Source organism: Rhinopithecus roxellana, chromosome 4, assembly GCF_007565055.1.
Source record: "Rhinopithecus roxellana isolate Shanxi Qingling chromosome 4, ASM756505v1, whole genome shotgun sequence".
In the NCBI taxonomy this organism is placed as follows: domain Eukaryota; kingdom Metazoa; phylum Chordata; class Mammalia; order Primates; family Cercopithecidae; genus Rhinopithecus; species Rhinopithecus roxellana.
The window spans coordinates 56,633,215-56,648,199 of record NC_044552.1 but is presented as its reverse complement, the minus strand read 5'-3'; the positions used below and the strand labels follow the sequence as shown (position 1 = coordinate 56,648,199).

The 14,985-nt window shown below is 38.1% G+C and overlaps 1 protein-coding gene across 2 annotated transcripts in view; it reads left to right on the top strand.

Annotated features, from left to right (window-relative positions):
- The window catches only part of CD2AP (CD2 associated protein), a 155,380-nt gene that overhangs the window by 22,974 nt on the left and 117,421 nt on the right, over positions 1–14,985 (top strand). For both annotated transcript variants that reach the window (XM_010386622.2, XM_010386623.2), the window contains exon 2: positions 1,729–1,889. In XM_010386622.2, the coding sequence (XP_010384924.1) occupies positions 1,729–1,889 (161 nt within the window). The remainder of the gene's footprint in view (positions 1–1,728; positions 1,890–14,985) is intronic.

The window sequence follows — 14,985 nt, the reverse complement described above, 5'->3', positions numbered from 1 at the left end:
AAGAAAGGAGGGGAATGGGCAATGTGGGAATGGCTCTTGGTTTAACAAACAACAGTGTCTGACCATACTCACTTTCCTTTTTTTTTTGGTGTTTGTGGTTGTGATTGTTGTTGTGGTGGTTGGTGTGTGTGTGTGTATTTTCTTTTTAATCAGTCTTGTAGAGGAAGAAAAGATGAATGGGGATGTGGCTAGTCTGCTATCTTGAGCAGGAAAGCTGTTAATGCTTTTTAAAAATTGAACCTTGTAAAATACTAAAAATACGCTTACGTGATCCCGTAATCTAAAATCCTGTTATTAAAAGAGGTAAATTAAATATGTATTAATCTTCACTTTAGAGTTTGTTTTCTGTTTTTACATACAGTAGTAACACAAACTTAGTAGTTTAGAACTATATGTATTTATTAGCTAATAGTTTCTGTGGTTTAAGAGTCTGGGCATGGCCAGCTGGGTCCTCTTCTAGGTTGCACTGAAGATGTTGGCCACGGTTGGGTTCACATTTGGGGCTCTATTGGGGAAGGGTCTGCTTCCAAGCTCATGTGTTCGTTCGTATCATTCATTTACTTTTGGGTTGTGGGAGTAAGGGCCTCAGTTTCCTGATGTCAGTCAGAGACCTCCTTAAGTTGCTTGCTTGTGGCCCTCTCTGTAGGTTAGCTTACAGCATAGCAGCTTGTGTCTTGAAAACCAGCAAGGGAAAAAGTCTCCTATTAAGATATGCATTACAGCCTTAGGTAATTACATACAAAGCATTGTCGTTGTCATCATCTTTTTTTTTTTTTTATTGAGTCTGTTGCACAGGCTAGGTTCACTGATGCCTCGACCTCCTGGGTCAAGCAGTGCTCCCAAGTAGCTGGGACTACAAGCGCACACTACGATGTCTGGCTAGTTTTTGCATTTTTGTAGTAACGGGGTTTTGTTGTGTTGCCCAGGCTGGTCTCGAACTCCTGAGTTTTTTTTTTTTGTTTTTTTCTTGAGACTGAGTCTCGCTCTATCGCCAGTCCGGAGCGCAGTGGCGCGTTCTCGGCTCACTGCAACTTCAGCCTCTCAGGTTCAAGTGATTCTTCTACTTCAGCCTCCTGAGTAGCTCGGATTACAGGTGCCCACCACCACACTTGGCTAATTTTTGTATTTTTAGTAGAGACGGGATTTCACCAAGTTGGCCAGGATGGTCTCCATCTCTTGACCTCATGATCCACCCGCCTCGGCCTCCCAAAGTTCTGGGATTACAGGTGTGACCCACTGCACCCGGCCCAAACTCCTGAGTTTAAGTGATCTGTCTGCCTCGACCTCCCAAAGTGCTGGGATTACAAGTGTGAGACATTACGCGTCATATTCTGTTGGTTAGAAGTCAATCACAGGTCACATTGGCAGTCAAAGAGAGAGAATTACATAAGGACATGAATATGAGGAAGTAGGGATCATGGAGACCACCTCAGAGTCTGTCTGCTACAAAGGATATGCATGTGATTGTAAGAGTGTCTGATGGCATGAATTATGCATTATTTTTCTTTTGAGGCTCCCACTTAATAGCTGTGTTGTACTCTATACTAAAGTATTCAAGAAATTTGCTGATGTAGCCAAATATTTAAAGTAATTGAAACAAGCCTTGCTGATGTCTTTGTGGTATTAAATATTGTTGCTAAATAGATTCCATAGTTATAAGTTTATTAATATAGTTTATAGTATTTTGTGAATTAGATTTTAGACATTTCGTTTTTCCCCCTTTTTTAGTTGACTATATTGTGGAGTATGACTATGATGCTGTACATGACGATGAATTAACTATTCGAGTTGGAGAAATCATCAGGAATGTGAAAAAGCTACAGGAGGAAGGATGGCTAGAAGGAGAACTAAATGGGAGAAGAGGAATGTTCCCTGATAATTTTGTTAAGGTAAGTATTTTCAGTTAAATTTCTAGCTGTTGCTTCATAGGATTTAATCTTTAAATGTTAAGAAATAGATATACTTTTAAAATTAAAATGTTTTAGATAAATGTTTTCTTTGTAATATTTGAGAAAATACAGTCCAAGTACCTCTATAATGGATATCATTGTTGCTCTGTGTCCTAGTGGATAGTAGTCCTCTATGTATATGTTTGTGTATATATGCTTGTATTTGGTTGTGTGTATCTACCTGATTACTGATTGTTTTAAAATAAATAATGGCTTTCATTTGGGTGGCACTTAGTAATTTATAAAGCAGGCTTGCTGTATATATTCTCATTTCAGCCTGTATATTCTTACGAAATAGTTATGACAGATAGTAACCCCATTTTAAATATCTTGGTTTTTAGATTGAGAGGTTAAGTGATTTTGTCTACTGTTGGTTAGCTAAGACAGCAGACTTTGAACTGAAGTCTGGGGACAGTTACCTCACTGGTCTTTTCATTGTTTTTTGTTGCTTTTCCGACAACAAAATGCATTTGGTCATACTTTTTGTGTTTCAGCATTGTGGCAGTTATCAGCCAAACTGTCTTCTTCAACTACTAGCAAACATTCATTTTTTAGTAAATATTCTAGTCACTTCTGCCAGAAAACAATCTTTAGCACTCATCAATTACAAACTTATAAAATTCTCAGTAGTTTAGGAAGAAAAAAAAGAGTAAAGACTATCTGTATATTTACATATCAGTTATAATTGTCTTGTTTTCTATGTATTAGTTTTCTTTTTTTTTTTTTTTTTAACAAAAGAAAGGTTTATTGGACTTACAGTTCCACATGGCTAGGAAGGCCTCACAATCATGGTGGAAGGCATGGAGGAACGAGTCACATCGTATGTGGATGGTGGCAGGCAATGAGAGGGCTATTTTGTGCAGGGAAACAACTCCTTACAGAACTATCCGATCTTGTGAGACTTATTCATTATCATGAGAACAGCATAGGAAAGACCTGCCTCTGTGATTGAGTTACCTCCCACTGGGTCCCTCATACAACATGTGGAAATTCAAGATGAGATTTGGTGGGGAAATAGCCAAACCATATCACATGGTCTCACAAAGATTTCTTAAAATTGTAGTCATAGCATGATTTTGATGATTCAATTCAATTTTTTTTTTTTTTAATTATACTTTAAGTTCTAGGGTACATGTGCACAACGTGCAGGTTTGTTACATATGTATACATGTGCCATGTTGGTGTGCTGCACCCATTAACTCATCATTTACATTAAGTATATCTCCTAATGCTATCCCTCCCCGCTACCCGCTCCCCACAATAGGACCCAGTGTGTGATGTTCCCCTTCCTGTGTCCAAGTGATCTCATTGTTCAGTTCCCACCTATGAGTGAGAACATGCGGTGTTTGGTTTTCTGTTCTTGCGATAGTTTGCTGAGAATGATGGTTTCCAGCTGCATCCATGTCCCTACAAAGGACTCAAACTCATCCTTTTTTATGGCTGCATAGTATTCCATGGTGTATATGTGCCACATTTTCTTAATCCAGTCTGCCACTGATGGACATTTGGGTCGATTCCAAGTCTTTGCTATTGTGATTAGTGCCGCAATAAACATATGTGTGCATGTGTCTTTATAGCAGCGTGACTTATAATCCTTTGGGTATATCCCCAGTAATGGGATGGCTGGGTGAAATGGTATTTCTAGTTCTAGATCCTTGAGGAATCGCCACACTGTTTTCCACAATGGTTGAACTAGTTTACAATCCCACCAACAGTGTAAAAGTGTTCCTATTTCTCCACATCCTCTCCAGCACCTATTGTTTCCTGTTTTTTTAATGATTGCCATTCTAACTGGTGTGAGATGGTGTGGTTTTGATTGGCATTTCTCTGATGGCCAGTGATGAGCATTTTTTCATGTGTCTGTTGGCTGTATGAATGTCTTCTTTTGAGGAATGTTTGTTCATATCCTTTGCCCACTTTTTGATGGGGTTGTTTTTTTTTCTTGTAAATTTGATTGAGTTCTTTACAGGTTCTGGATATTAGCCCTTTGTAAGATGAGTAGATTGCAAAAATTTTCTCCCATTGTGTAGGTTGCCTGTTCACTCTGATGGTAGTTTCTTTTGCTGTGCAGAAGCTCTTTAGTTTAATTAGATCTCATTTGTCAATTTGGGCTTTTGTTGCCATTGCTTTTGGTGTTTTTTAGACATGAAGTCCTTGCCCATGCCTATGTCCTGAATGGTATTACCTAGGTTTTCTTCTAGGGTTTTTATGGTTTTAGGTCTAACATTTAAGTCTCTAATCCATCTTGAATTAATTTTCATATAAGGAGTAAGGAAAGGATCCAGTTTCAGCTTTCTACTTATGGCTAGCCAATTTTCCCAGCACCATTTATTAAATAGGGAATCCTTTCCCCATTTCTTGTTTTTGTCGGGTTTGTTAAAGATCAGATGGCTGTAGATGTGTGGTATTATTTCTGAGGACTCTGTTCTGTTCCATTGGTCTATATCTCTGTTTTGGTACCAGCCTCATGCTGTTTTGGTTACTGTAGCCTTGTAGTATAGTTTGAAGTCAGGTAGCGTGATGCCTCCAGCTTTGTTCTTTTGGCTTAGGATTGTCTTGGCATTGCGGGGTCTTTTTTGGTTCCATATGAACTTTAAAGCAGTTTTTTCCAGTTCTGTGAAGAAAGTCATTGGTAGCTTAATGGGGATGGCATTGAGTCTATAAACTACCTTGGGCAGTATGGCCATTTTCACAGTATGATTCTTCCTATCCATGAGCATGGTATGTTCTTCCATTTGTTTGTGTCCTCTTTTATTTCACTGAGCAGTGGTTTGTAGTTCTCCTTGAAGAGGTCCTTTACATCCCTTGTAAGTTGGATTCCTAGGTATTTTATTCTCTTTGAAGCTATTGTGAATGGGAGTTCATTCATGATTTGGCTGTTTGTCTGTTACTGGTGTATAAGAATGCTTGTGATTTTTGCACATTGATTTTGTATCCTGAGACGTTGCTGAAGTTGCTTATCAGCTTAAGGAGATTTGGGGCTGAGACAATGGAGTTTTCTAAATATACAATCATGTCATCTGCAAACAGGGACAATTTGACTTCTTCTTTTCCTAACTGAATACCCTTTATTTCTTTCTCTTGCCTGATTGCCCTAGCCAGAACTTCCAACACTATGTTGAATAGGAGTGGTGAGAGAAGGCATCCCTGTCTTGTGCCAGTTTTCAAAGGGAATGCTTCCAGTTTTTGCCCATTCAGTATGATATTGGCTGTGGGTTTGTCATAAATAGCTCTTATTATTTTGAGATACGTTCCATCAATACCGAATTTATTGAGAGTTTTTAGCATGAAGGGCTGTTGAATTTTGTCAAAGGCCTTTTCTGCATCTATTGAGATAATTACGTGGTTTTTGTCTTTGGTTCTGTTTATATGCTGGATTACGTTTATTGATTTGCGTATGTTGAACCAGCCTTGCATCCCAGGATGAAGCCCACTTGATCATGGTGGATAAGCTTTTTGATGTGCTGCTGGATTCGGTTTGCCAGTATTTTATTGAGGATTTTTGCATCGATGTTCATCAGGGATATTGGTCTAAAATTCTCTTTCTTTGTTGTATCTCTATCAGGCTTTGGTATCAGGATGATGTTGGCCTCATCCAATGAGTTAGGGAGGTTTCCCTCTTTTTCTATTGATTGGAATAGTTTCAGAAGGAATGGTACCAATTCCTCCTTGTACCTCTGGTAGAATTCGGCTGTGATTCCGTCTGGTCTTGGACTTTTTTTGGTTGATAGGCTATTAATTATTGCCTCAATTTCAGAGCCTGCTATTGGTCTATTCAGGGATTCAACTTCTTCCTGGTTTAGTCTTGGGAGAGTGTAAGTGTCCAGGAAATTATCCATTTCTTCTAGATTTTCTAGTTTATTTGCGTAGAGGTGTTTTTGGTATTCTCTGATGGTAGTTTGCATTTCTGTGGGGTCGGTGGTGATATCCCCTTTATCATTTTTTATTGCATCTATTTGATTCTTCTCTCTTTTCTTCTTTATTAGTCTTGCTAGCGGTCTATCAATTTTGTTGATCTTTTCAAAAAACCAACTCCTGGATTCATTGATTTTTTTGGAGGGTTTTTTGTGTCTCTATCTCTTTTAGTTCTGCTCTGATCTTAGTTATTTCTTGCCTTCTACTAGCTTTTGAATGTGTTTGCTCTTGCTTCTCTAGTTCTTTTAATTGTGATGTTAGAGTGTCAATTTTAGATCTTTCCAGCTTTCTCTTGTGGGCATGTAGTGCTATAAATTTCCCTCTACACACTGCTTTAAATGTGTCCCAGAGATTCTGGTATGTTGTATCTTTGTTCTCATTGGTTTCAAAGAACATCTTTATTTCTGCCTTCATTTCGTTATGTACCCAGTAGTCATTCAGGAGCAGGTTGTTCAGTTTCCATGTAGTTGAGCGGTTTTGACTGAGTTTCTTAGTCCTGAGTTCTAGTTTGATTGCACTGTGGTCTGAGAGACAGTTTGTTATAATTTCTGTTCTTTTACATTTGCTGAGGAGTGCTTTACTTCCAACTATGTGGTCAATTTTGGAATAAGTGCGATGTGGTGCCGAGGAGAATGTATATTCTATTGATTTGGGGTGGAGAGTTCTGTAGATATCTATTAGGTCTGCTTGGTGCAGAGTTGATTTGAATTCCTGGATATCCTTGTTAACTTTCTGTCTCATTGATCTGTCTAATGTTGACAGTGGGGTGTTAAAGTCTCCCATTATTATTGTATGGGAGTCTAAGTCTCTTTGTAAGTCTCTAAGGACTTGCTTTATGAATCTGGTGCTCCTGTATTGGGTGCATATAATACCTAATGCAGTGTAAATGTTATGTAAATAGTTGTTATGCAGTGTCACAATTGGTGAGTCCGCAGTTGCGGAGCCTGCGGATGTGGAGGGTCAACTGTATTTTATTCTGCTACAGGGGTGCCTTGGAGATATTGCAGGTTCTGTTCCAGACCGCCACAATAGAGTAAATGTCACAATACAGCAGATATCTGAGTAAAGTGAGTCACATGAATGTTTTGATTTCCCAGTGATGTAAAAGTTATGTTTACATTATACTGTATTAAGAGTTCAATCGTATTATATTAAAAAAAGCAATGTGGATATATTAATTTTAAAATATTGCTAAAGATTGCTAACGATCATCTGAGCCTTCAGTGAGTCACCATCTTTTTGCTGGTGTAGGATCTTGCCTTGATGTTGATGGCTGTTGACTTAGTGGTTGCTGAAGGCTGGGGTGGTTGTGGCAGTTTCTTAAGATGAGACAACAAGGAAGTTTGCTGCATCAGTTTGCTCATTTAGTGAAAGATTTCCCTGTAGCATGTGATACTGTTTGATAGCATTTTACTCACAGTAGATCTTTCAAAATTGTAGTCAGTCCTTTCAAACCCTCCTTCTGCTTTGTCAACTAAGTTTATGTAATATTTTGAATCCTTCATTGTCATTTCAACAATATTCACAGTGTCTTCACCAGGAGTAGATTCCAGCTCAAGAAGCCACTTTCTTTGCTCATCCATAGGAAGCAACTCCTCATGTGTTCAAATTTTATCAGAAGGTTGCAGTAATTCAGTCACATCTTATGCTTCACTTCTAATTCTAGTTCTCTGTTTTCACCACATCTACAGTTACTTCCCCCACTTAGTCTTGAACCCTTCAAAGTCATCCTTTAGGGTTGTGATCTGTTTCTTCCAAACTCCCATTAATGTTGATATTTTTACCTCCTCTCATGAATCACAAATGTTATTAATGGCATCTAGGGTGGTGACTCTAGAAACCTTTCCAGAAGGTTTTCAATTTACTTTGTCCAGATTGAGCAGAAAAATCACTATCTATGGCAGCAATAGCCTTATGAAATGTGGGCTGGAGTTTAGTGGGGTGATCTTGGCTCACTGCAACCTCCGCCTTTCAGGTTCAAGCGATTCTCCTCGCCTCCCCAGTAGCTGGGATTAACCACCATGCGTAGCTAATTGTTTGTATTTTTAGTAGAGACGGGCTTTCACTATGTTGGCCAGACTGGTGTCAAACTCGTGACCTCGTGATCTGCCCGCCTTGGCCTCCCAAAGTGTGGGGATTACAGGTGTGAGCCACTGCGCCTGGCCGAAATGTATTTCTTAAATAAGAATACTTGAAAGTTGAAATACTCTTTGATCAATGGGCTGCAAAATGGATATTATGTTAGCAGACATGAAAACAACATTCATCTTCTTGTACATTTCCAACAGAACTCTTGGTTGATCAGATGCATCATCAATATGCATTAGTATTTTGAAAAGAATCTTTCTGCAGTAGGTCTCAACATTGGGCTTATAGTACTCAATAAACCATGCTGTAAATAGATGTGCTGTCATCTAGGCTTTGGTTTTCCATTTATAGAGCTTAGGCAGAATAGATGTAGCATAATTCTTTTTTTTTTTTTTTTGAGGCGGAGTCTTGCTCTCTCACCCAGGCTAGACTGCAGTGGCATGATCTCGGCTCACTGCAAGTTCCGCCTCCTGGGTTCACGCCATTCTCCTGTCTCAGCCTCCTGAGTAGCTGGGACTACAGGCTTCTGCCACCGCACCTGGCTAATTTTTTGTATTTTTAGTAGAGATGGGGTTTCACCATGTTAAATAGGATGGTCTTGATCTCCCGACCTCGTGATCCGCCTGCCTCGGCCTCCCAAAATGCTGGGATTACAGGCGTGAGCCACCGCGCCCAGCTGATGTAGCGTAATTCTTAAGGACCCTTGGATTTTCAGAATGGTGAATAAGCAATGACTTCCACTTGAAGTACCAGCTGCATTAGCCCCTAGCAAGAGAGTGAGCCTGTCCTTTGAAGCTTTGAAGCTAGGCTTTGACTTCTTTCTACTTACAAAAGTCCTAGGTGGCACCTTTTTCCAATGGAAGTTTTCGTCTCCATTGAAAATCCATTTAGCATAGCCACCTTCATCAGTGATCTTAGCTAGATCTTCTGGTTAACTTGCTACAGCTTCTCTGTCAGCACTAGCTGCTTCATCTTGCACTTTTATGTTATAGAAAGGACTTCTTTCCTTGAACCTCATGAACCATCCTCTGTTAGCTTCAAACTGTTCTTCTGCAACTTCCTGACCTCTCTGTATTCAGTGAGTTGAAGAGAATTAGGGGCTTGCTCTAGATTAGGCTTTAGCTTAAGGAAAAGTTGTGGCTGGTTTGATCTTCTATCTAATGACTCAAACTTTTTTTTTTTTTGGAGACAGAGTCTCGCTCTGTTGTCCAGGGTGGAGTGCAATGGCGCGATCTTGGCTCACTGCAACCTCTGTCTCCCAGGTTCAAGTGATTCTCCTACCCAGTCTCCTGAGTAGCTGGGATTACAGGCGCCTGCCACCATGCCCAGCTAATTTTTGTATTCGTACTAGAGATAGGGTTTCACCATGTTGGCCAGGCTGGTCTTGAACTCCTGACCTCAGGTGATCCTCTTGCCTCGGCCTCCCAAAGTGCTGGGATTACAGGTGTGAGCCTGGCCTCAAACTTTCTTCATATCAACAATAAGACTGTTTTACTTTCTTATCATTCATGTGTTCACTGGAGTAGCACTTTTAATTTCCTTCAAGAACTTTTTATTTGCAACTTGGCTATTAGTTGCAGGAGCCTAGCTTTTAGCCTATCTCAGCTTCCAACATTACTTCCTCACTAAACTTAGTCATTTCTAGCTTTTGATTTAACTCAGAGATGTGTGATTCTTCCTTTCACTTGAATACTAGAGGTTGTTGTAGGGTTATTCATTAGTCTGATTTCAGTATTATTGTGTCTCAGAGAATAGGGAGCCCTGAGGAGCGGGAAAGGGTAGGAAATGACCAGTTGGTGGAACAGTTAGAAGACACACAATATTTATTAAACTTACTGTCTTATAAGGACACAGTTTGAGGTACCTCAAAACAATTAAAATGGTAACTTTAAAGATCACTAATCACAGATCATCATAACAGACACAATGAAGAAGTTTGAAATATTGCAAGAATGACAAAAAGGTAATACAGAACACAAAAGGAGCACATGCTATTGGAAAAATGGCATTGATGGGCTTGCTTGACACAGCGTTGCACAGACCTTCAATTTGTTTAAAAAAATTCAGTTATCTGTGATGTGCAGTGAAGCTAAGTGGAGTAAAACGAGGTATGCCTGTATCTGTTTTCAGAGATGAAGTAACTGCACTTTAACTATATTTTATCTCTTGAAACAACTGAGAGCGGCTATAGTAGGGAATTGAATATTTGGAGCAAGGTCACTTTATTTTTTGTTTTATGAATTTACTTCTTTTTTTGATCTATAATAGATTGTCATGCAGTTACCATGGAAACTGAAGTCAGAATAACTGGATTTAAATGCAGTCAAGTTCCAGCTTTGCCCTTTGCTGGCAGTATGGTATTAGACAAATCACATAATTTCCCTGTTTTCTCCACTTTAAAGTGGTATTTTGACGGACTACAGTAAGATGGGCTCTAATACATTTTTTTTTTTTGTTTTGGAAAGAAAAATGGCTTTTTAGAGAAAATTTATTGCAGTTACAGAACACTGATTTCAAAAATAAGTTAAAAGTTAAATACGAAGCATTTATATAGCTCTCTTGAGTGTGTGCTAATGTATATTTCTACTATTAGGAATGATTTATCATGTGACTCCATTTTGAAATACATTTTTCTTTCCTGTTTCAGTATAACTAATACTAGAAGTTAAATTTAATGAAATGCCTGCTAGCAGAGTATATAGTTTATGACTATGGTAGGTAATAGAGAAAAGTTTAATCTGGGATTAAAAATTAACCACAGGTTACTAGATTATAGTCAGAGACAGCAGTGTGCATTTATGTTTAGTTAAAACATGTACAGGTAGATACAGGAATAGTTTTGTGTATGTATGTGTGTGTGTTTATATATGTGGGTTAGCGTCCACACACAAATATATGTATTCCTCAGCTCATATTGCTCAGAGGGCCTAGAAGCAGTACCTCAGTAGCCTTGAGTACATCCAGTGCCCAGATCTTAATTTCCAAATACCACTCTGATAAAAGGAAGGACTCCTTGGAGAAATGACTGATTCTAGTGTTTGGGGTAATGAAGATACAAGATAAGCCTGGAGCATGTTGTGGTGGCAGAAAATTAAGTGGTTAAAAAAACAGAGGGTGGGCCTATGTCAAAGCGACTTAGAACCCAACCTGAAGGAACTCCCAATATCTAGAGCTGGAACAGTTTGGGCAGCACAATAATCTAATGTTTGATTATTATGTAAAATAGAGCATAAGTATACATGAGTCCATATTGATATAAATAAATGGTTGAATAAACAGGGGAGAAAGGATAAATTGAAACAAAAATTCCAAGTGATAATTCTAAATACTTACTTCCTTTTCCGCACACCCCCCGTCTCCCTTCCAAAAGCTTTCCTCGGGTGTGGAATAGACTAAAGAATAGATAGAGCCAGGCGCGGTGGCTCAAGCCTGTAATCCCAGCACTTTGGGAGGCTGAGGCAGGCGGATTACGAGGTCAAGAGATCGAGACCATCCTGGCCAGCATGGTGAAACCCTGTCTCTACTAAAAATACAAAAATTAGCTGGGCATGGTGGCACGCGCCTGTAGTTCTAGCTACTCAGGAGGCTGAGGCAGGAGAATTGCTTGAACCCGGGAGGTGGAGGTTGCAATGAGCTGAGATAGTGCCCCTGCACTCCAGCCAGGTGACAGAGTGAGACTGTGTCTCAAAAAAAAAAAAATAAATAAATAAATAAAAAATAAAATAAAAGGAATAGATGGAAAGGAAAAAATGGTAGCTTAGTAGCTTTATAATGGAGAAACTTTGCAAGTACTGCCTTTACCAAGTGATCCAGGTTAATGTCACCAGTGATAGGTTATATTGATACCATGTATTCCCTTCACCTCTGTGGTATTCTTCCCCCAAGTCCATGAGCCTGGTTGGGGAAAACCTCAGACAAACTAAATTGAGAGACATTCTACAAAATACCTGACCAATACTCTTCAAAAATGTCAAGGTCATGAAAAACAAGGAAAGCCTGAGAAACTGACATTGACCAGAAGAGGCAAAGGAGAAATAATGACCAAATACATTTTGGTTTCCTAGATTGGATTCTGAAACAGAAAAAGGACATTAGTGGAAAAATTGATCAAATCCACATACAGTCAGTAGTTTAATAATAATATACCAGTGTTAATTTCTCAGTTTTGAAGTGGAATGTGGTTATACATGCTGTTAACATTAGGTAAAACTGAATTAAGACTGTGGGAACTTTCCACTACCTTTGTAACTCTTCTGTGAATCTTTTTATTCCGAAGCAAAACTTTTATTAAAAAAAAAAATTACCCATAGGTGATCAACAGCAATGGATAATACACAAATTAATAAGGTAGTTGGCTTTATCACTTAAGATGTGTATGTTAAAAATCAGGGGAAAGCTGTAATTTAAAATTCACTGTCCATTGAAAATAAGCTTCCTATTGGGACATTAAGGTGCATGTTCATCCTGGCTAACTCAGTGAAACCTCGTCTCTACTAAAAATACAAAAAATTAGCTGGGAGTGGTGGCATGGGAGTGGTGACTCCCAGGTCCCAGCCATCTGGGAGACTGAGGCAGGAGAATTGCTTGAACGTGGGAGTTGGAGGTTGCAGTGAGCCGAGATCGCACCACTGCACTCCAGCCTGGGTTGCAGAACGAGACTCCGTCTCAAAAAAACACACACACACAAAGGTGCATGTTATTTTGTAAATCTGTGAATATGGAGTGTGGCTGGTGGAACTAGGCTTCTTGTAAAAAGCTCATGTCCCTATTACTATTTCAGATAGCTATACTGAAGAACCATGATAGTCAAATTGGACTGGAAGATGAATAGAAATGCCAAATTGTTTTTGTGGCTTATTATGAAAAACTTTAGACACCGTATATTTGTTTTGTGACAAACTTATGCCCATTTCATTGTCCCTTTGCAACGTGTTTGTCTTCCAGTTTTAAAAGTATTTTACAAAGGATATTGAACACAAGGATCTATGAACTTAATGTACAGAATATTATCATTTAGCCATCTTGCTTCAGTGTTACTTTGTAATAAAGAGAACATTACAGTTGAAGTTGAGTTCTCATCATCTCCTTCTCATTTCTCTTCCTTTGCAGGACCACCTGTGTTCTTAACCTGTATGTATCCTTTAGTCCATAGTTTTACACCTATTTGCCTGTGCATAAACAAATAGTATTTTATGTGATTTAGACATTTACATAATTGTATCACATTGCACCTTTTCTTTATATTTAAGGTGAGATTTCAACATGGATACATAATACAGTTGCATCTGTTACAAATGGGTTTTATAACACTAGTTAGCTTATAGGTAATTAGTAGAGAGAATGATGTCAGGACAATGAGAAAGTGTGTTTGTTTATTTTCTAGGTAAGAAGAGCTGTAATAAAGATAGTAGGATTATGATTTCGGCAAGAAAAGGGAAGCAGCTTGGAGTTCTTTTGTATCTTAATCTTTTTTTTTTTTTTTTTTTAAGTAACCATCTGTATTTCTAAGGATATCTTCCTCAAAGTTTACAGTTCTGGCATTGAGGGCTCTTAAATCCTGGTGCTCACCTTCACTGTCTCAGCATCCATAAGCCAACCAACATTCCTACTTAATTGTTTTTTGTTTTACATTTTTAGTAGCTACTGAAGAATTCTTCAGTCATGACTGCTTGGGCAGTTATTGCCTATCTTTGTAGGTTCTAATTATTATTTGTTTTCGTTTATAGTGTTGAGTTCCCAAAGTTGCATAGGTTTAGAGTGGTCTGCAAACTCTGTTTTTTATATAGTCACTGGTATTTTTAGTGTTTGATTCTGAAGTTTTCACATAATAAGTGGTATTTTAGTGTTTTTTTTTCTCCCAGAATGCAAAGTGTTTTAAGACTGTACATACAGTATTACAGGAGAGACCCCTTTACTACTAGTTACTTTCTAATCTCTGCATAGTATTCCATTGTCCGGCTAAGTATTACGTATTTTTTGGATATTTAGTACTGTTTTTCAATTTTTAGCTATGAAAAAATTTTTAGCTATTAGAACTTCAGTAAACATCTTTTTTGGGGTATGTGTATAACTGAAGATTTGCTGACTCCTAGGGTGTGCACATGTTCAACTATACTAGATGTTTTTGGATTTCTCTCTCAAGTAATTATGCCAATTTAAAAACATCTAATACCATAAAACTTTAAAAAAAATTTTTTTTGGCGGGGGGGCAACCTTACAGATGTACAGTAGTATTCACCATGTTGTGGTGTTTCATTTTCATGATTGCTAGTGAAGCTAGACATCTTTTCACATTTCATTTCCTTGTGTACAGCTTGTTCAGATATTTCTTCTATTTTTCCTTTGAGTTCTTGTCCACATTCTAGTTAATTTCTAGTAGTTCTCTATGTATTCTAACCACTAGACTTTTGTCTTCTTTCTGCTTATATGTCTTTTAGTCTTCATAAATGCTTTCTGTGACTTGTCTATGTATAAACAACTTTACTATGAGTTGTAAATTTTTATTTTTAGTATGTCATCAATCTTTTTTGTGTTTAGTATGATTAAATGTTTTTCACTTGGAAAGATAATGAATAGTCTACTTCATTGATTTATTTTTTTAAGTCATTTTATTTTTATTTTGTAGCTACAAATCATAAACTATATCTTATTAATTTGTTATGTTTAAGAAGTAAGCTAAAATTGAGGAGAAACCAGGCTAACTTAGCAGATATTACTACATTCTTAACTTCAATGTTTTAGACGAAAGTAGAGAATAAAGATTTATTTGTGGATGTAACTTTGATTCAGTATCAATGCCTTAGCTGGTTCATATTTGGCACTTGGTCATTGGAGTTGCTACTTTGTAATTGAGATAAAACACATTCCGGTAAACAAATGCTTAGCAGTTGACTGTGACATACTTTGGGGTGTGGTGGGAAGAATCTTTCCCACAATTTATTGGGGGAAATACCAGTGTAAAAGAGGATAAATTGTAATGCCTTACATGACTGAATGGCAGACATGTGATAAGATGATAGGTGCTACAGAATCT